General features: G+C 43.9%; 1 protein-coding gene across 1 annotated transcript in view; it reads left to right on the top strand.

The window, feature by feature from the left end:
* The window catches only part of LOC133972785 (RNA-binding motif, single-stranded-interacting protein 3-like), a gene marked incomplete in the record, with an annotated part of 235,040 nt that overhangs the window by 37,207 nt on the left and 177,286 nt on the right, over nucleotides 1-20,547 (top strand). The window contains 1 exon segment of the mRNA XM_062410357.1: nucleotides 14,190-14,417. Within this exon segment, the coding sequence (XP_062266341.1) occupies nucleotides 14,190-14,417 (228 nt within the window).

The following is a 20,547-nucleotide window of genomic DNA, read 5'->3' as shown; positions in this document are numbered from 1 at the left end:
AGGCACAGAAAACAGGTGGCAGGTAGTTTTTCCAGTATGTGGCATTAAGGTGCAGGGACATATCTCTATATAGCAAATATAAAATAAAGCAATAATTACTTATATATTTCACCTTTAAAACTCTTAAAAGTATCAAAAAAATAACATTTTCTGAAACGGTAATATGATTATACCATATCAATACAATTACAGCTTGCCAATGTATAAACTACATATTACTGAGTATAATGAATCCCTAGAACACATAACCCAGATATATAGATTAGTGTTAGCGATAGAGTGTTGCAGTGGGACAATGGGTCTGAGCTTGTCGGCTGAGTTTGCAATTCCGCCCTGGGCCTGCATCTACTGGTTTCCTCCCACAGTCCAAAGGCGAGCAGCTTTTTGTGAAGTATAGACTCTGAATTTCCTATAGGTGTAATTGTATAAGTATGAATTGTAGTTTAATACTCAATAGACTCTGTGATAGACTGGTCCAATGTTAGCTTAGATTAGCTCCACCTTGACCCTCAAAGAGTAAGCTTATAATGTATAGATGTTTTAATACAAACAGAAAAGATCCTAGGCAACAGGACATTTCAAGATTTGACAGAAAGCTCTCACTTCAGATGGCGGATCAAGGTCGTATGTTTAAAAGATTGTGATATGAGGATTATGAGCTTTCCAAACCAACCTCAATTGATAATGACCTATTTTGACAGTTATTTACTCACATGACAGTGGCGGCTCATGGCAGGTCAGTCAGAAACCCGAGCGGCCACGACCCACTTGCTCGATACGGGAATAAGCAAAGCTCAGGGATTCTTCCACTGGGTGAGGCAGGAATTCAGTCAGCCTAGGGGTCTGGGAAACTGGGCATCCGACACAGTTATGCTTCAGCACTTTTCAATTTGGGCTTGGCCTGTCTCAGCCACCAGCCTGTAGCATATCGTTAATGAAAGTCACATTAGGCGTCCCTGTCGTCCTTAGTCGTCTCCCTCAACCTGTCATGGGCTTCACAGCTGTATGGGAGGCTAATGTTCATAGCTGTGTCCAATACAGCTGTCCTCTGACTTCACTTTTATCTGTCGGATAGCCACTGGGTCTGTCAAGGCCTAATGTGCCTCTGCTGCTGTGTAAGTCTCTACCCTCAACCTTATTTTATAAAAAACAGAGGATGTGTAGTTACCTTCCCTCATCTGTTGTTTTTTAATTTGCTCCTGATCATCGATTTCTCTCCAATTTCAGAGGTAAAAATAAACTGTTGCCCTTTTCATCGCCCTCTTACCTGACCCGACCCCATTTACTATCATTGTCTTTAATGATTCATGATGTTTTTTACGCTGCCCTCTCTGTTGCTGAAGCACTTTCTTGGGGACCATGAACATTTATGCTAGGGAAGATCAGATGGAAGTCTTGGGTTTCCTCATGTCGTGACCTCAGCCTTTAGCTTGAATGCCTAACCCCGCCGTAGCCTGTCCTGGTCTGTTTGACCTATGCCCTTCAGAGGGAGCGCCTCCTGCGATGGAGAGCTCTGGTTGCCGGCCTGTGAGGCTCTGTGGTCCTGGGAAATGACCTTCTAGTGGACATGTTTAGTAAAAACCATACTGGTGCTTCCAGGATCCAAGTGAATGCACTCTCGGGCCTCGCTCTGTTAAGTGATTTGGCCACGTAAGGTCACATTCCAGAGCTGAAGGCATGCTGGATTTTTTGGGGATGCGGTTTCTCGCCCCCTCTCTGAACTTCTCTGTCAAGCAGCAGCCCCTGATCCCTGAAACAGAATCTGAGTTTGTTCACCCAATATGGCAGAATCAATTTCAAACCACGATTCAAATACCAAACTGTATGTTGGCCCCGTGGCTTAAATAAATCGTTGAACAGTAACAATGCTAAACAATCACAACACCAGAGAAACTGTGAAGAGGTGTCTCAATGTTTTTTGTGTTCCTCATCGATGACGGCGAAGCAAGGAAGAAAGTCAAGGCTATTTGTCGACTTTGTACCGTGCAACTGTGTCACTCTTTAACGACAAAACAAGTCTGTGGGCTCGCCTGTTAGCATTTCACCGAGTCAGGCGGCGTGGGAGGCTCCGCAGACGAGTGGAGCGACTTGACGTGTCCGACCTCGTCTGACTGCGTGGGGGGTGGGGTGTGGGCATTGGAGTACATTTGAACGAATTGCGTGTCACGTCAAATGCGCTCAAACTTGATTTTCGGGGGAAAGAGTGACAGCCCTAATATGTGTGTGTATATGTGTGTGAGTGAGTGAGTGAGTGGGGGATAGAGAAAGTCAAGAAGAGAGGGCTAGGAGCTGCTGAGAGAATCAATGTTCTGCATGCAGCTCCACAACCAAATAGGATTTTACCCATTTTGAAATATAGAAAATCAATATGAAGCGGTCAATGTTGATATTGTGGTAGGCTGCCAAAAGTATATCGATGTATGGGAAACACAATATTTTTTGGCCTGGTGTTTTTGTGTCTGTTTTTTATGGTAATTTCACAGATAGCACACACGGTTCCAGTTTACACTTCACTTGATTGTGTTGTCTATGTCATGTCACCTCCTTTACCTTGTGGCTTCATTTGCATACCACAGCTGTCTAATAAAGCTACCCTCATTGATCTGTTCAGAGACATGATGAGCTTAGACGGGAAAAACAAGAAAAACTCTGAAGTGTTTTTGAGTCAAACTCCTTACAGGAGTATTTCATGTTACTCTCTGCACATGCGTGGTCTTCAGACATGCGTTCATTCACACCTGAGCATCAACTCCTTCCCCTCCTATGGCTTCTGCTCTTTCACAGCTTGAGAGGCTATATAAAAAGCAGGGTGTGAATCGAGGAGGTAGTGATTCTTCATCTCCAGCTGCCTGCATACCCCTCTCAGCCCCCAGAGGACTCGTGCTGCAGTGTGCTGTAGGATTTTTGTTGTGCAGTGCAGTGAAATGCATCCCGCCAGTGAAAACTTTTTGACCACCAAACATAAACCAAAACCCCAAATGATAGTTTCATGAGACCCTTGAAACTTTTGGGAAGACTCGCAGTTTGGATTTGGAAGCTTTTACCAGGTTAAATTACAGCGATTGATGCATCAGACGATTATAAATCATAAAGTTTCTGGAGCTGATTCTGTGTTCCTGAGCATGCCCTCCCTGCTGGTTTCTGATTTATGTTGGTTTGACCTTTTGCTGAATGTTGGCGATGTGTGCGGCAAGTGACTTGGCCCCTGAGAAATGATGACTGGAGCAGAAAGTGAGTCCTTTCCCCTTCCTGTGCATGACATTATGCTCCCTTTACATGATCTATCAAACAGCTGATAATGCAGAACACTATGTGCTGAACAGAAATGTATGTCGAACAAGGGTTTGTCTTGTAAGGAATCACAATCAGATACAACCTTTGCCAACAGAAGCAATATCTGACATTTATTGTCTTACCCAAAAATGTATTCATGTGTTTAAACATCATTGCTTTTCAGAATGTGTGTCGAGGTCTAATTATTACAGTGAAGGACGTTCAAACACATCTTGATAAAGCTTTTGCATAAACCTGCGACTCAGCCACTGGCCTGGATGTTGCATGCAAGCTGCAGTCTATACATTTCATCCCTCTGCTGTGATGATAATGTGCATCTCTTGAAGTCTTGCCTCCGATTTATCCTCCCAGACCTCTGTGATTTTTGTGATGGCGTGATGTGCAAGGCTCCCTGTCATTAGCTGTTCCAGAGCAGCACGTTCTCATGAGTGTGGCAGCAGGCAGGAAGCCACCACGCTCCTGCTACAGAGCACTATCACCGAGGCCACCGGCAGCAAATATTCACCGTGCACTCCATCACTGCAGGGCTGGCACACGAGTGCTTTGCAATTAATTAACTTAATTAGTTACCGAATTCACACAAGTGCCACAGCTACTCCCTGACATTAGTGCTTTTAAGGCTTTTAGCTGCATCTTCCATAACTGTTTAGTGGGATTTGTGCCTTTTAAAGCTTAATGTGGGAAAAAAAGACAGAAGATCTGAGTTTATATTCTCTGCAAGACTTTGTTTCCTCTGCCATGGAGGATGTGTTTTCCTTCCCCGTCTGCTTGTTTGTTTATTCATTTGTTTTCCAGCAAGATTACGCACAAAATACTGAACTGGCTTCCATGATACTTGTTGGAATGATGGGATGTGGGCCAAGAAAGGACCCATTCCATTTTGGGGATGATCCAGACAGAGGGACAAATCCTGGAACTTTTCCTTTCCACATTTTAACTGTTTTCCCAAGGAATGATTCAAGGATCGTGATGAACAAAATAAGGCATATTAACCGGACTGATACCTATGAATGTGTGCAGCAGAATTTAAAGGCGAGGTGTGTGCTCTACTAAGTGCGGTTCAGATTGTCAAAAAGCAAATTCCCTCCCTCAGACATGTGGACTATTTGTAAAAAAACAAAAGGAAGAGGTGGTGCTTTCTTATCCTGTGCGACCATCACTATCACATTCCTTTCACAACAGTGAGTGTATGGCAGCCTGGTTTTCACAGGGGGGGCACGAGCCACTGTTCTAACATGTCCCTGTGTTGGTCTGGAGAAGAGTTGGAATGTGGTCATGACTCCACATGCTTACCCTGCCACGCTCCACTGGCAGGGAGAGTGGGGGGGATCACTCTGTTCTTCACTGCAGTCCCCTTACATCCTGTCATTCCTGCGTTGAAAGAGAGATATGGACAGATAACAGAGAAGGAGGCAGAACATGAGATATGACATATTGTGAAATAATTATCCACTCTAAAGGTGTTCATGACAATGGTATATATATATATATATATATATATATATATATATATATATATATAATATCAATGTGCACTTATAATATGACAATAGGTGTGTTGCCCCCCAGCTGTACTCATGCACATTTTCAATTTGCACGTAAGAAACTGAGGGAAATGACAAAAAAGTTGGATTACTCATATAAAGATAAATGCAATCAGTGTCATTGAAACAGATTCAGTTTAAATAAGCATTTTCTTTGGTTGTGTTCCGAGGTTGAGATGAGTTCACTGGAAAATCTTCAAACATGAATAAGAGTGTAAACACTTATGTGGCTTGCTTCATTTTCAGGTTTACTATATTCCGTGCAAACGATTGTATTTTAATATGAAAAGCTGGCCTTCTCACATTCTTCCCAAACATCTGAGGTCAATGTTTCTCTGATGTTTTCTTTCCCTGAGCCTCACGGTCACTTCTGCGTTTGCACCCAAAGCTGCAAATACTTGAGGTGCGTGAAAAAGATGTTTGCGCGTGTCCTAGAATTGTTTTCCCCCTAGTGATCAACGAGGACAAATAGTTATTAAAACTTGATCCAACTCTTTACACACACACCCAAAAAAAACAAATCAGTCTTCTTTACTTAGGGCGTAATTGTCTTCTTTTCTTCCTTTGTGGAAATCAAAACAAAACTCCAAAGTTTAATAAAGGTGTTCATAACGGCGTCTCTCAGCGGCACAGCTTTTCAGCAAGTCATCCTGCAGGAGGCGGCTCGAACACAACTGTGCTAATGTCAAAACCATACATTTTTCATTGAAGCGGGGAGAGAAGACTTTATTGAATTTAAAGAAAATGATAACTTTGTGTGGAGACAGTGTGCAGAGAAAATAGACTTTTATCAAGAAGTGTTGTTATTGGAGCACCGCAGTGTTCGCAGACTTGGTTGCAACTTGCTAAGTTTTTCTTTGGCTCTTGTCTTAATTCTTAATTTCCAGGCTCCGCGGGGAGCAGACAGAAATGACAAAGCACAAGAGAGACTTTCAAGCCTGAGAGGAGGAGAGAGTAGCTGTAGGAAGGAAAACGCCTTTTCTCTTCTTCTTTTGATCCTGCTCCTTTCAGGCTGCCGTTAGTTACTTTGGCGTCTACGGTTAAGAACACGAAAAGCAGGCTGCTTCTCAGACTCTTTGGTGTTGCGATTTTCTTGGCGAAACAACGTAACACTACTGGATTAGCGGCCTCTGCTGGATCACGATGCTAACTGCTTCAGATGGTCTGAAAAGGTCATTACAGATCGGATATGAAGATCCTCCACGCTCGGATTTTGAATAAAGGGTAACAGCCGTAGTACCAGATGCGGGACAGATGTGCATGTTTGAATATTGGTATCAGGTTTTTATTTTAGATGAAAAAGGGGCTTCGGGTCTAGAAAATAGCAGCAGCAGCCGCGGAGTGGACAGCTGGGGTCCACGTCATTCTGAGAGGTGCTGCAGCAACACAAGCCCATCTGGAGAGAGAGCACAGATCCAAGGACACTGCAGAAGTAGGGGGGGGGGGGGTGGGGTCTGTCTGTAGAGGGGAAGATACTGTGCATTGGCCTTGTCATTGGATGTTTGGAAAAACAAAGACATTTCTTTCTTTCATTACTCTCTCTCCCTCTTTCTGTCAAACAGACATTAAGCACTCACAGATACGGAGCGGCTCACACAGCCTCTGACAAACAAACAGGCTGCCATGGAAGACTCTACGTCACCTCAAAGCCATGTCCTCTCATCTTACTCCCCCTCTCCGCTTCCCTTCCTCTGACTTGGAGCTGCAGGGACACAAGCGTCAGTGACAGAAACGCATCCAAGTTTCAGCGATGCCATGTCCTGCTGCAGGACTACATCTGTGGATTCTATCCTTCTAATCCACCACCCTGTATTTTGTGATTCTACGTAGCTCATGTGCATGAATATTGAACAATAGTTTGAGTAATATGATCTAGAAAAGCACCTTAACCAAATTAGTCAGCCACAGCTACAAGATCGTTACAATAATTAGCCTGGATAGCAACAAATTACCTCTGAATGATTGTACGATTTTAGATGATAAGTGTTGCTAATAGGTGAAGTGCTTATTAAGAAGACTTTACATATGTCCTGTAGTCCACTGCTGACGCCATCCATACAGACCTGTATGGACTTAAGTGACCGTGTTAGGCTATTTCTGCATCATGTAGGCGTTGTTTTAATGGCACAGACCTCAAAATAACACTTGGATTTTTAGTGAGCGGGCCTCAGAGGCCTCGAGCAATCAGAGATAACCATAATCCCCACGGCGTACACAGCGATGGAAGGAGAGGGAAGCGTTAGGCAGAGAGTGAGAGGTGGAAGGACATGCTAAGACAAAGAGAGAGAGCGACGGAGGGAGACAGTGATGGAGCGAGGTGAACAGACAAAGTGATGGAGCCACAGAGGTGGGTGTATAAAAGGCATACATAAGGAGAGGACTGAAATGTCAGTGAGGAAACATTCGTCCTGGTGTGTGAGCCACTCAGACACAGCTCTCCAGCCCCAGTGGATAAACGGCTGTAATCATCGCTCAGCCGCAGACATTAACAGCCTTTCTCAGGCAAAGTATTGTGCATTACATCCTAGATTATTGTCATTCAACACACACACACACACACACACACATATATACACACAGATATCAGGTATTCTTATTTATTAGAGCAAATGGACGATTTTTACAGTTTTCTATTAGTTTGATTAAGTTATAAATTACTGAAACTTAATTCCAATAGTACATTAGAAATACAAACTCACACACTGTAAAATACCTTAAATAAGTGAAGACAACACATTGGTGTAAGTGGTGTTCAACAGTACAACAGTGCAGTTTGTGTCCATTTCAGATCACTAGAAAATCTAGTGTGACGCACATACATTGTTTTTCCTGATCTAAAAAGCAGCCAGTGATTATCAGCAGCGTCCAAAATATACCCCAAGGAAAACTAGAATGGTGCCTTAACTTGTACCTGTACTTTCATCAAGATCAGTGAATTATTGCCTGGAAAATTTGTCCAAATATCAAAAATGCCTTTTTCTCATAATGTAAAACAAAGTGATAGAAAGAAATGTTCTGTCGATTCATCGAAGCATACCGTATGATTGATTACAAAAAAAACTGTCTGTCTATCCCCTCGGTTGAAATCAGAATATCAGCACTTTCCAATCTCTTCTTCCATCAGCCCCCTCTGCAGAATTAGGCCTTAAACCCCTCCTCCCCCTGAAGTACCCCTGTGTAAATGTTTATGTCCCCTCTCCACCGAGGGGGTGGATGCCTCTTCTTCTTGTAAGTCCAAGCGTAGTGGGAGATCGACAGAAGGTGGTGGGAAAGGGAGCACCGAGCACTTTGGTGGTTTCCTGGTTATCGAAATCAGGATGCTTAAATAAAGTGAGTTAGACTGTTTGTCTGATACCCCCTCCCACACTCCACAACCCCCACCCCGTCATGTTATTCCGTTTATTTGCAATAGATGGACGAGATGCAAGTTTGGGTCTTCGCAGCAGCAGCAGCCCCCGGGCTCACGGTTCATCAGACCATAAACATGTGTCAGACCAAGGAAAATATTTGGAGAGAACGATAACAGACCCAGAACCTTTTGAGGTTTACTTACAACTCCAGGTGTCGGGGGGTCATATGATTGTTCGTTGAAGATTGGTAGGTCAAAGATGGGCTCAGTCAATGTAATTTCTTTCTGTCCTTTATCCGCCACACCTCCACTTCACACACTACGCCCTTCTTTCAGCACCTCAAAAGACTCAGAGCAGCATCTGGTATGAAAACAGAAAGCAAACACCGTCTACCATGAGCTGCAATATATAAACAGAGTGTTGTGCCATCTCGTTCCTTGAAATCATAAACAGAGCATGACTTATGGTTAAGTACATCTTGTTCATCTCCGAGACCAGAGCAACAACTCTGAAGATGTACGGTCACGGCAGTTTGTAATGGGACTCCAGTCAATAGAGATTTCACAGAACCTTAACAGTGGACCCCACACTCTAAACTTGGCAACGCTGACCCAAAGGACAGTCCTGAACTGCGGGTATGAGTAGCTGTCGGCCAACCTGGGTATAATGTCACCCTCTGTCCCAGTTGCCTTGGTTCCCAACTACTCGATGTCCCTCTGGACGCTCTCATCTTAAATCGTCGAGGTGTTTTCTTTGAGCGCTACCAGAAGAAGTCAAGAGAAAAAGAGAGACGCACCAAAAGAATGTGTGGTGTTGGCTTTGCCCTGGTGCTAGTGAGCGTGGAGGCCCCGAGGGGGGGGGGGGCTCCTCGCTTGTACTCCTCGCTTGTACTCCCCCTACCCTCTTTCAGATGAGAGCAGCCTGAAACCTGTCAGACTTGTCACGTGCCAAGATCCAGACATGCTCCGTGACGGGGTTGCCTTGGTTATGCCTGATCTCGGTCCGTGAGCGTTGAAGAGCGGATGAGGATGGCTGAACAGAGATGCCATCTGGGAATGTAGGTGGAACTGCCGGTAACCCCCCCAGGGACTGTCACACCTATGTTTGCTGCATTTTGCCAGCAGTGACAGTGGAACCCTGCATGCTTGGCAGTCGAAAGGTGACTTGTGTGAGGGGATGAGGTTTGGCAAAGAGGGACGACTGGTACAGAGGAGGCCATTTCATGCAACACAGCCTCCAGGAAGTCAGTCATCAGAGATGCCAAAGGAAAAGCTGCATCTCTTTCATAGCCGGCCAAACAGAGCAACCAGGCGTGGAGGACCCTCTAGAAGACAATATCCCCTAACTAATGCCATCTGGGATGACTTTCCTGGTCCACTTGGTAAAGCCTCTCTCCCTTAAACCATTAGTTTCAACCGTCAATTCAAAAAGGCATTGGCACTTGGGTATTCGCTGGTTTTGTTGCCACGTTGTAAGGACCTCATTTTTGATCATTTAATAGGTTGTTAAGTGAGATTCCGTTTTGCGCCGCTGCACAGGAGGTTGTTGCGTTATTCTGCATGTGCGTCGTATGAAACGGGAAAATTAAGATGACACTGAGAGGAAAATGGCTCCTTTGGGCGGCACTCCAGTCTCTAATGGGGACAAAGGAGACGAGCAAAGATGAAGGACAGCCTCGGCCAACAGGAAACCAGGACATATTGATTTGGATCCATGTTGTGTGGAAATCACCATTCGTGCCTTGCAGCACCCATGTACCCAGCAGCAGCTGCGGGGGCACGATGCCTTGAGGACATTCAGATGATAACCGAGCAGGAGGAACGAGTTATTAAATGCATGAAGAAAGGAGCAAAAAAAGATCACAGACATGGGACTATTAGTCATGATGCTTAGTCGTACACCTTGAGAGTAAGGTTACACCTTTGATAAAATTAGATAACTTGTCAGGGAAAAAAATAACAAAGTGTTGCCTTAGGGTGTTTGATTCATCCTCCGAGAAAGTCAATATACCTAGAGGAAACCATAACACTGTAGAACTTTCACAGAGAGCAATAAAAAAAGTGTATTCCTGCTAGGAAAAATTCTGTAATACAAAAGCAATCTGATGTCTCGGCAATAGACCGCAGTTGCTTCCTCAACATCTCGCACCGAGGCTTGTGTTTGTTCTATTATGTTATAGATTTCATGGTAGAAATATTTCCTGGAAAGCCAGTAAGTGTTAAGTGTGACCATATTATTCCTCGGAGGGAGCCTCATGGGGAGGTTTCATCATAGTTATGGGGTCACACAGTGTTCTGAGAGAAATGTGAAGGAGGAAACCTTGTTTTTCTTCTCTGCAGCTCAGAAAACATTGGACCAGTTTGACTTTGTTCACTCCCTCCTGAATGAACTGGAACGTGACCCGTCCATTGTTACCACAACCAAGTTAGATTGAATTAACCGTGTTAAGAAAGAGAGGTAAAGTTTCTCTGGAATTCACTTGAATTTATTATAATGACAAATATGCATTAGTTATGTAAATGGAAACAGATTTCACCCGCGGACTCGAAAAACCCACTTTTCTGCACCTTCTAATATCAGTCGAGCTAGACGTGACTCACGGTTTGATTCCCGCTAGTGCAGCACATTATGGAAAGAAACCGCTTCCATACGAGGAGCGGAACGCACAAGAGTTCTGTAATTCACCGGCGGCTATCTCCTGACACTTTCAACCATGCAGTGTCACCTGGGCGAGAGGGAAGGAAATCACTTAACTAGAGAAGAATGGACTATAGGGGAGGCGCTATATGCTTTGGTTCATCTCCGGGTATTAATGGAGCCACAACCTCACTTTGTCATAGCTGAGAGTGAAGCATTATTCCGTTTCAACTTGCATGTGTATTAATAAATGGGCTCGATAATGCCCTGGCTTGGTCAGGAGTTCTTACTTTTCTCTTTCATGGAGAGCAAAATGACTGTCCTGTTTGAAGAAAATAACCCACATCCCTGTATTATGTTCAAAAGTTAACATGCTGGAGGAGATATTAATATGTGAAGCAGCTGTGGATCAGGTCAAAGCTGTCGTTTGTAAAGGTTTCAGAATGCATTAGAATAATCTTAATGGTTGCTTTTGAAGCAATTACACTACAATGCAAATATATGTAGTTTTTTTGGTTTACAGATTTTTTATGTAGCGATTCTTTATCATAATATCCCCAATAATCGACCAATGGTAGATAAATTCTAGATTTGTGTTCTTATATTGTTCAAATTAACCTTACATTCTGAAAACCAGGGCTTGAACCTTCAAAGTATTCCACTTTCCGGAGATGGTTTCTGCCAAACTGTAGAGCTTCAATTGACCCTCACACAAAGACTCAAAGGACATAAATCAGAATATGAAAAATGTTAATGATGCCCATATCAAATTATTTACCTTTAATAAATAAAGAGAAGAGTGAAACCAATGCTTGTAGATACGAGCCAACACACACATACATCTGTTTGCCTACATGTAAAACATTCCCCCTCAGGGGAGGTAGAGCTGCGTGTAACCAGATCCGATTGGCCCTCATATAAAATGAAGAAATATGGGCCGAGTGCAGCTCTCTGACGAGCCGCTGAAAGTCTGTGACATGGATCTCAGTCTGGGGACCAATCATGCATTCCAGTCGAGGAATGCAGAGACCCTCAGATCTCCGCCCCTCATGCTAGGACCTGTGACATAAGGAGCGGATATCGTGTCAGTCATGCAGCAGACAAATCCAACGTCAAAGTGTTATCCCACAGAATATATGAGCATGAAAGTAAACACTTGTAATGGGGCCTTAAACACAACACCTTTGCACAGATGAATCACTTCCAAGTGCCTCATCATTGGCCGAATGGTCGTCATTTATAAGGCCAATGGAGGTTGTTGATTCGCTCGCAGCTGTATTTAAACTCTGTGAACTGGTGAATACTTGTGCTTAAGCGGCTGCTGTGGCCATGCAGCTTAATGTACCATTCCTGGGCCCGTTCATTCCCTTCTGGCTCTCTCATCGCCCGTGTAATAGTTCAGGCTGTTTGCGAAGCACTTGCATCCCTGAGGCATAGCTGTAAATGCTCATGTGTCTTTAGTACAATGTGCCTTGCCCACACACAGTCCTCAGATTTTGACCCAATGGCCAAGTATTTCAGTCGAGGCCAGAGAGTTTCCCAAGAGTAGAAGTAAAAAAAATGCAGCGTTGCTCACTTTTAGCATTCTTGCTAAACGTTTCAGACTTTATATTGTTCAAACCCTGGTGATTCAAAAATCGGTGTTTCACATGTTTCAGTGGTTTCATTACACCAGTGGGCCTCTCTCATGCTCCTCTATGGACTGTTCACTGTACTGTTTAAATGAGCTTATCCTACTTCCGGGGGAAACTGCCTCCTTCTGTTTTATATTAACACAAACATTAAACCGGTCGTTATATATATATTGTATAGATTCAGCTGAACTTTGTCTTACTCCCCCCCCCTCCTCCTCTGCTTCTTTCATGATGAAGAATACCAAACTGGCTGGCCCTCTGGCAGCTGTGAGTCTGTATCGCTGCTATCGCTCTGCTGCAATCTCCCCTGTGCGGGATGACCTCTGACCTCTGTGAAAATTCTACGGGGGCTAAAGGGGACTGTTAATACTCACTGGCGATGCACAGCTGTGCTTCATTCATGGCGTTTGTCTTTGCTCTGCACACCATTCGCACATGTAAATTGAATCAGTGTAGAGAGTGCTCTTTATGTTGCGTCATAGTTTTGTTTTTTTCTGAGGCAGAGAAAACTGGAGCTAAAGGATCAGAGCTGCAAATAAATACACTATCAATAAATCTACATGATTCTTGCTGTTCTGTGTTTGTACCCTCATGGTTGAATCCATTTATTTTAAGTCGCATTGGATAAAAGGGTCAGCTATATGATATGTGTGATTAGTTGGTTTGAAAACAGAAATTTCGGACATTTTGAACGAAAAAAAAACTTAAATTATCATTATACCTGATGCAGAATGTAACGGCTGTATATTATTCCCTCTATTACACGTAATCTTGCAGGTATACGCAGGGTAAACCCACTAAAACCATCTCCAGAAGAGGAGTTACAAAGAATAAATCGCTGTTGTGCGTTGTTCCCAGATGTAAAACCCAAAATGTACACAAACATTCATGGGTTACACATTTCGTTAAGGTTCATTCCTGACTTAATGCTCTTTTACTTTCTGTTTTGTTTATTATATATATATCACACAATCAAAAACTTACGATAAAACCACTGATAACAACTAAAGTAAACTTAACTAATCATTCAAAAATCATCAACACTAAAAATCATATTAAGCTATTGCAGGTTTAAACAAACTCTAGATGTCACTGCAGAGCAGAGTCAGACACTATTACCGGATTTACCCTCTGCCTTGTTAGAGTGCCACAGATTGGCATGTGTGCCTCGTTTGTGCTCTATTTCCTGTGTACTCCAGTGGCTATGACAGCCCAGGTAACCCATCTGCGAGCGCCGTAAGCCGGCCTGTCAGCAGACTCAGCCCCTGCGCTTCCCCGACCCTGTTGATACCCAATATATAATGCCACACCAGGGCGCCCATTGCCAGCCTGTAATCCGAGCATCTTATCAAACCAATCAGCACACCAGCGAGGACGCATGTCGACCGTGACAGAAGGGGGTTTTCACAACATCTGGTGTTCTGGGAGAGAAAGAGCGGGGAGACGCTGAAGAGAAAGTGTGCGCTCACTCTCGATGGTATGGAGATTTGGGATCAACACCACATCCTGCTTTCTCTTTCGATACAGGTCAGTGAGCGGCCAGTCAGCTGTCAGTGCCTGCTCGCTGCAGCACAGGCTGCTCACAGTTATGCTAATGATATTCTTGTTGGTAACATTTGTCACTGCAGTCGCTCACATTCTTCTCCTCTGTCTCGGCCCCATGCTAACCTCTTCCGTCCCCCTGTTTCCCAACCCCTTGTCCCCTCTTTCCACTTCTGTCCTTCCCTTAGCCCAGCGCAGCGGTGAGAGGTTACCACAGCAGCAAGGCAGCTGCCATGAATTCAAACCTCGCCTCCGACTGGACCACCGGTAGCAGTGCCGGTCAAGGGGCCTGGAGTGGCCCCTCCTTCACCCACGCAAGTCTGCAGCATTACCTATCCCACCAACAGCAGCCGCACCACCACCACCACCACCACCACCAGTCCACAAGCTACGCCTACTGCTCGGCCCACACAGCTGTGAGTACAACACAGTTCCTCTCTCTCGGTGACGCGTGACGTTTCTCTCTCGTCCATCTTGTGTGTCGCTCACATCTCTAAGAATTCTCTCTCTGTCTTGCTTATTATTTCTAATCAATCACTTTCTGGGGCCCATTAATGGCTGTTACTACCAGTGAAGCTTTTATACACTCAGCAGATTCTCTTTCTTCGCCTCCCTCTCCTCCCCTTTTCTCTCGCTTCCCTTTAATCTTCCCCTCTTTCCCACACTCTTCTCGTTCAAGCCCAGCATTGTGTATATCGCTTCCTCTCGCTATCTTTTCCTTTCACGCTCCCTCTCCCTCTCCCCTCTGCAACTTAATTTGTTTTCTTTCATCCATCCTCTGCATCGACAGCACAATGAGAGACTAATTGAGGTAGAGACACTTTTGGACAGCTTCCCTTGTCATTATCCCTGGAATTAATTGCTGTTCTGCAATCCATTTGATTTGACTTTATTGGTGCGATCTGGTTTTCTAATGTAACGTTTGGGGTGTGACTGGAAATCAGACACGATAATTTCATTACGGTCCTGTTCCGGTCACAGTCGTGAAGCAGGAAAAGGTTTTTCTTCCTGTGGTAAATGTGTTTGCTTATTTTTCCATTACAAAACTCCAATGTTGCCTAATCTTACATATGCACAACATGCATTTCCAGGGGCCTCTTTGCCAACATGTTGAGATTACCCTGAAGCACTTACATGCAACAAGTGAAGAAACTGGATTGGATTTAGAAGTGATAAGCATCATTTTGTGCTGACTCCTGCAGGTCGCACACGGCTTTCCTTTTATGTTATTCCATCGATATCATGGTACACATTCTCAGGCGCTTCTCAGTAAGTAAAACATACACTATCTTTGTGTGTTCAAGTTATTGTGTGTGCATCATTTTGTCAATATCAATGTTTTTCACTTGTTTCAAACAATTGCGTCCATCACTAACAAACACAACATCATTACCACTGTCATTTCCGACTCCACCAACCCAAAGGAATGAGGAGCAAGGCCCCTTTTAAACTGTGTTGTAAAAAACAAATAAACAGGAAGCAAAAACAGAACATTCCACAAGACAGACATAAACACTGCGGCTGTGGTTCTCGTTGTGGTCGGGCTCATGTGTCCGTCTCGCAAACTTTCATCCACAGCCACACACGGGACGCAGGAGTTTCTGAAATAGTTTTCATGCTGTCGGCCTAATCTTGACTTGACTCTTTGTTTCTGGTGTTGGACTTGCATGGTCCTTTGTTTTGTGAGTGGTAAAATAAATATAAAAATACTCAGCTTTATTCTGACTTTATCTGCAGTTTTAAATATAAATTGATTTTGCCCATGGGTAATGACAATAACACCTAAGAATTTGGGGTAATTTCCTTCAAGTAGCAACATCTCCAAGCTGGTTCTCAAATGTTCGGAATATCCAGTGCAACATTTTGTGTGCAGTTTGCCGCTTACCTCAAAAGCTACTACATCACTTAAGGCGCACCTTTCTCATTCTTGTACACAATGGCGTGCTCCAGAAGTTACGTAATTTCAACGTGGTACTTTGGTGGATATAGCGCTACTGAATTTAGCTGGAGGCAAGAGTCTGGGAAAAGGACCAGCTCTACAGACTCTACAGACACTACAGACAATCTATGACCCTTCATCAATGTCCTTAATGAGGGAGCATAGATATTGGCTCCTCGAGGGATATCGGTAAAGACGAGGCACTCTGGTGGAAACTATGGACAAACCTCCGTAACAACTTTTTCAAGTCAGAGATATGTGAACAAGCCTGGAGGAAAGAAGCCACTGTCAATACTGCTCGGTTTGTGTTTCTTCTTCTTTTCCTTTTTTGTGGTGGAGACACCTAACGTATAGAAGAGGACTTCATCAAGTCAGGAGAAGAAGACATCGATGTCACAGTTGGCGAACGCAATGATCAATCTGTCAAGCACGACGGCAGCTTCACTGTTTACTCAGGAAGGAAGTTATTATCATCACTCTCCACATCCTGCTGAGCCCAGAACCGCGAATCAATGACTAACATATTCTTCATTCACATACAGTAATAATCATCGAGGTATGATTGATGTTTTTCGGATGTGATGCAAGCTGAACAGATGAATTTGTTAAATGAAAACATAGAACAAGAGACTGATCTGATTTTAGCAGCCTGCGATGCAACGTTGCAGTTTATTGAAAAAAACAGATAGTCAATGAATTCGATGGGCTGATTTTCACTGCATCACTTTGCATGATATCCGTTCAGAGACATTCCAGGAAGCTGGTACAGACAGAGCCAGCAGACAAAACTTTCTCAGTCCCCCAAAAAAGTCCCTGAATGGATTCGAAACATACGACACACTCGGGGGGAAGCAAACCACAAATTCACAGCAGACACTTCCTCCCTGTTGTCATGTGTGTCTTTTTCGTTTTGTGGCATGTTGATGCACCAGGCTTCTCACAGTACTCCGGGCCAGCTAGCCTTGGTTGCAGGCCGCTGCAGGATTATCAAACGATTGCCCTAATCTTGACCCTCCACAATCAAAGCGTAGCAGACTCGGCTGGCTTTAACTGGCCCGTTTTCAAGGGACAGCAGGGGCGGCTGTTTTCTTTTCAGCGATTTTCATTTCGTCCCTGCAGAAAGCAATTTCTCCCCCACTATCATGTCTTCGTCCCAGGCTGTTACGAGTCAACACTTTGGCCTCAAGGAGGATTCACAGTGCCTAGAAATGGATTATCCAGTTGCACTCAGTAAACAACGGCGTTGTACTACCCTGCATTGCTTTTTTTACTGCTTTTCAAATACAACTTTTACTGTAGAAATTCCCACACTTAACAAAGAAACCAAAGCAACCCCCCCTCTGTCTTGTAGTGTCTTTCTCTCGAACACCCCCCACTTTCCCTCTGTTTCTTTTCTTCCCTAAATGCAAGTGTAATTTCAGGCATATTAGATACAGAAATGCCCACAGAAAGGGAAGAAAAACACAACCGATAGCTCAGCATGTGTCTGTCCTCTCGGCAGAGGGAGGTGAGTAAATAGAGAAGAAAAAGCAACGCGAGCGAGGATCCAGCAGAGATCAAGAAGCTTTGCCTCCAGTGGGTTTGTAATTACAATGGAAGCAGATCCATTTCCACTCTTTAATATGGTGGGATGAAGATCCCTCAGGGAGGAAGGTGGTGCGACGGAACAGCAGTGAGTAAAGTCGTGTAGAAGTCAAGAGAGTTGACTGGAAAAAGAGTCAGCCAGAAAGACGATGCTTTTCCCAGTGAGTATGCAAAGCTAACTGCTACAAAATACTACATACTACTACAAATTGTCTTTATTAAATGTCTACTGGAGTTCTAGATTGATAACTTGACTTGATCGTGTTTCTTTTCAAGAACTCTTGTGAATATTTAACCATCAACCGCTGGCTCCCATCGCCCGTCCGTTCACTAACCTCTGACTCATCGTGGTGAATTGATAACATTACACATTCTTCTCCTAATAAAAAACATCCGAGTGAGCTATCCCTCTTTTGTCGGAGGACATGGACATCCCAGTGAAACCTTCAATTCAATCGAGAAGTGTTGGTGCAAGCAAACTCTGGTTTGTACCTCATTAGACTTGCCAAGCACACCGCAGCCAATCATTCAGTCAATACCAAGCTGCTAGCAGGGATTCCCAGTACATCTCCAGATTCATAAGGTCGGAAAACTCAAAGAGGCACAAAGGGACATTGCTCGAGTCGGAGAAAATAGGTGATAATAGCAGAGAGAAGACGAGATAGAAATAGCCAACCAGTCAGAAAGTGAAAGAGAAGAATGGGCATGTATTATGTGAAATATTGCTAAAAACAGTCCTTGCCAGTGGCAGTGCAGCACAAATGCAAAGAAGAAGAAGTGATATCACAGAAAAGAGAATTGCAAAATTATCCTATCTTAAAACTAATGTACTCAAAAAACGTGGTATCAGACCAATACAGATTTTCGTACTTGCAGATGACCGACGCCATTTCCGTCAGTATCTGAAGTATCCGTGAGGCTGGTATCGGAACATCTCATGAAAAATGTAATTTTCAACGTCTTGGCATCTCCTCCTATTCATTACGAGTAGGGGTAGCATCACTTTACCCCACCAGCTGACCTCCTTATCTGTCTCTCTTTTTGAGGCCCAGGCTTTGGCACAGCCCTTGATGTTTTGATTTGCTAAATTAGCCATAAATCACAAACACCCATTCACACCGGCTGACAGATGACACAGTCGTTTCGCTGAATGAGCGACTAGCCGGCTGGTAACAAGTGAGGGCTTGTCTGCCGGATGATGACGTGGACGAGACAAATGAATTAAAGCAAGTGATCTGCGAATTGTCCAGGAAAAAGCAAAAGGATCAGACTAATGATTGAAGAAAGTTGGAAAGCAGGGGATGCAGGGAGGACAAGGACGTAGTGACTCAAAGAGATTTGGCTGTAACCGATGAATTCTTCCACAAAATAATGAGGAGAATATTTTAAATGAATTCCTGATAGCAGGAGGGGCAGCTGCCGATGTTCACCGTAGTTGTGTGGCTGGAGGAGCTTTATGATGAAGTACATTAGCTCCCATTTTAAATTGTGAGTCTCTTTCATCAGTCCTTGATTGAAGAGCACTGCTCACTGCCCAAATACTGCAATGATTCATCTTTGCCACGAGCTAGAACGGGCTTTGTCTCAGTAATTAATTTAGCTCTCGGGACAGCAGTTGGAATGAGTCGAGTCTTCAAGGCCTAATTAAAAGAAGATTGTCAAACATATTCTAGGTCACACAGCTCAGAGTCTTCAGCCGTTTATGAGGGATTCCGGGCGCAGCCACCTCGTCCTTCATGGACCATTTTGCCGGGTGATGGAGTGGGGGTTACAGAGAGTAAAACAAATGGCTTTATTTGCTCTGTTGATCTCTTCAGGCACTACTTGAAAATGGAGACACTTGATGTTTTGTTTATCATTGGTTACACGAGTCAATAACTCAATCCAGTTACGGCCTTGTGCCTCTTTGTTTCGGTCTGGAGGTGGTTTCTTTTGAAATTGCTCAAGAAACATGATTTGTCTTTGTGCAGAAGTATCCACACAATTAATTCCCAACAATCAGCAGAGTGAGAGAGTACCTATACGTGAATACATTGGGTTTAATATATAACTTTCCCCTAAATAGCACAGATGGAAAAACAGATTTTGGCGCCACAATCATTCCAACATATCACTCGTGGTGTTTATTTTAGTGAGCCAGTCAGCCGACAGATTGACAGGCAGAGAGTGTCTATCTTATCTGCACTCAAAATGAGAATCAATGACTTTAGTTACAGGCGCAGAATGATTTTAACGGTGCACACACACACACACACACACACACACACACACACACACACACACACAGACACACAGACAGACACACACAGGATCTGAACAATTAAGCGCGAGCTGTCGGGCTTAGTGCCTAGGTCCATTGTAAGCGCTCTAAACCTGTTAGACTGTGACAGACCATTAAAAGGCTGCCAAGGCTTCCCTAATTTGCTCTAAGAGTGCACATTGAGGCAGAGTGAATGAGGGCTGAGTTCCTGTGTACGAACATGCATTCACTTCCTGTGACACTCCGTCGCGAACTCCCACACCCCAGTGACCATCCTGCACGGAAACGTTCACACACACATATTTTTTGTTGTCAATTAGGGCAGGGCGATAAGACTTCAAATCGATATCATGATTAGTTCAAACTTTTACCTCAATTACACACACACACACACACACACATACACACACACACACACACAACCCTGGCTGTGTGCGTCACATTCTGTCATGAATCTTTTTTTCAATAAACACATCTCTCATAAACTCCAGAGTAAATCAAAACAAACACAAAGTAAACTTCAGCGCTCTACGTGTCCTAATAACTTCTGATTAGTCCAGGTTTTAAAAACATGGAGTTTACCTTTTCAATACTACTGCATGACGAGTAGGCACAACATTTGTGAGGAAACTCTTTGTTTTTGACACTTTTGAATGAGCGGTTCTTGGGCGGATGTTTCACCTAGCAGGCATTTCCTGTCGTGACCAGAGCTTGGCGTTCTCCACCATTAGGAATTAAAGGCCTTGGCCACAGAACCCTGAGT

The sequence above is a fragment of the Platichthys flesus genome, chromosome 17, assembly GCF_949316205.1.
Source record: "Platichthys flesus chromosome 17, fPlaFle2.1, whole genome shotgun sequence".
Classification (NCBI taxonomy): Eukaryota; Metazoa; Chordata; class Actinopteri; order Pleuronectiformes; family Pleuronectidae; genus Platichthys; species Platichthys flesus.
The sequence above is the reverse complement of the archived record's forward strand: the minus strand, read 5'-3'. Positions and strand labels throughout refer to the sequence as shown.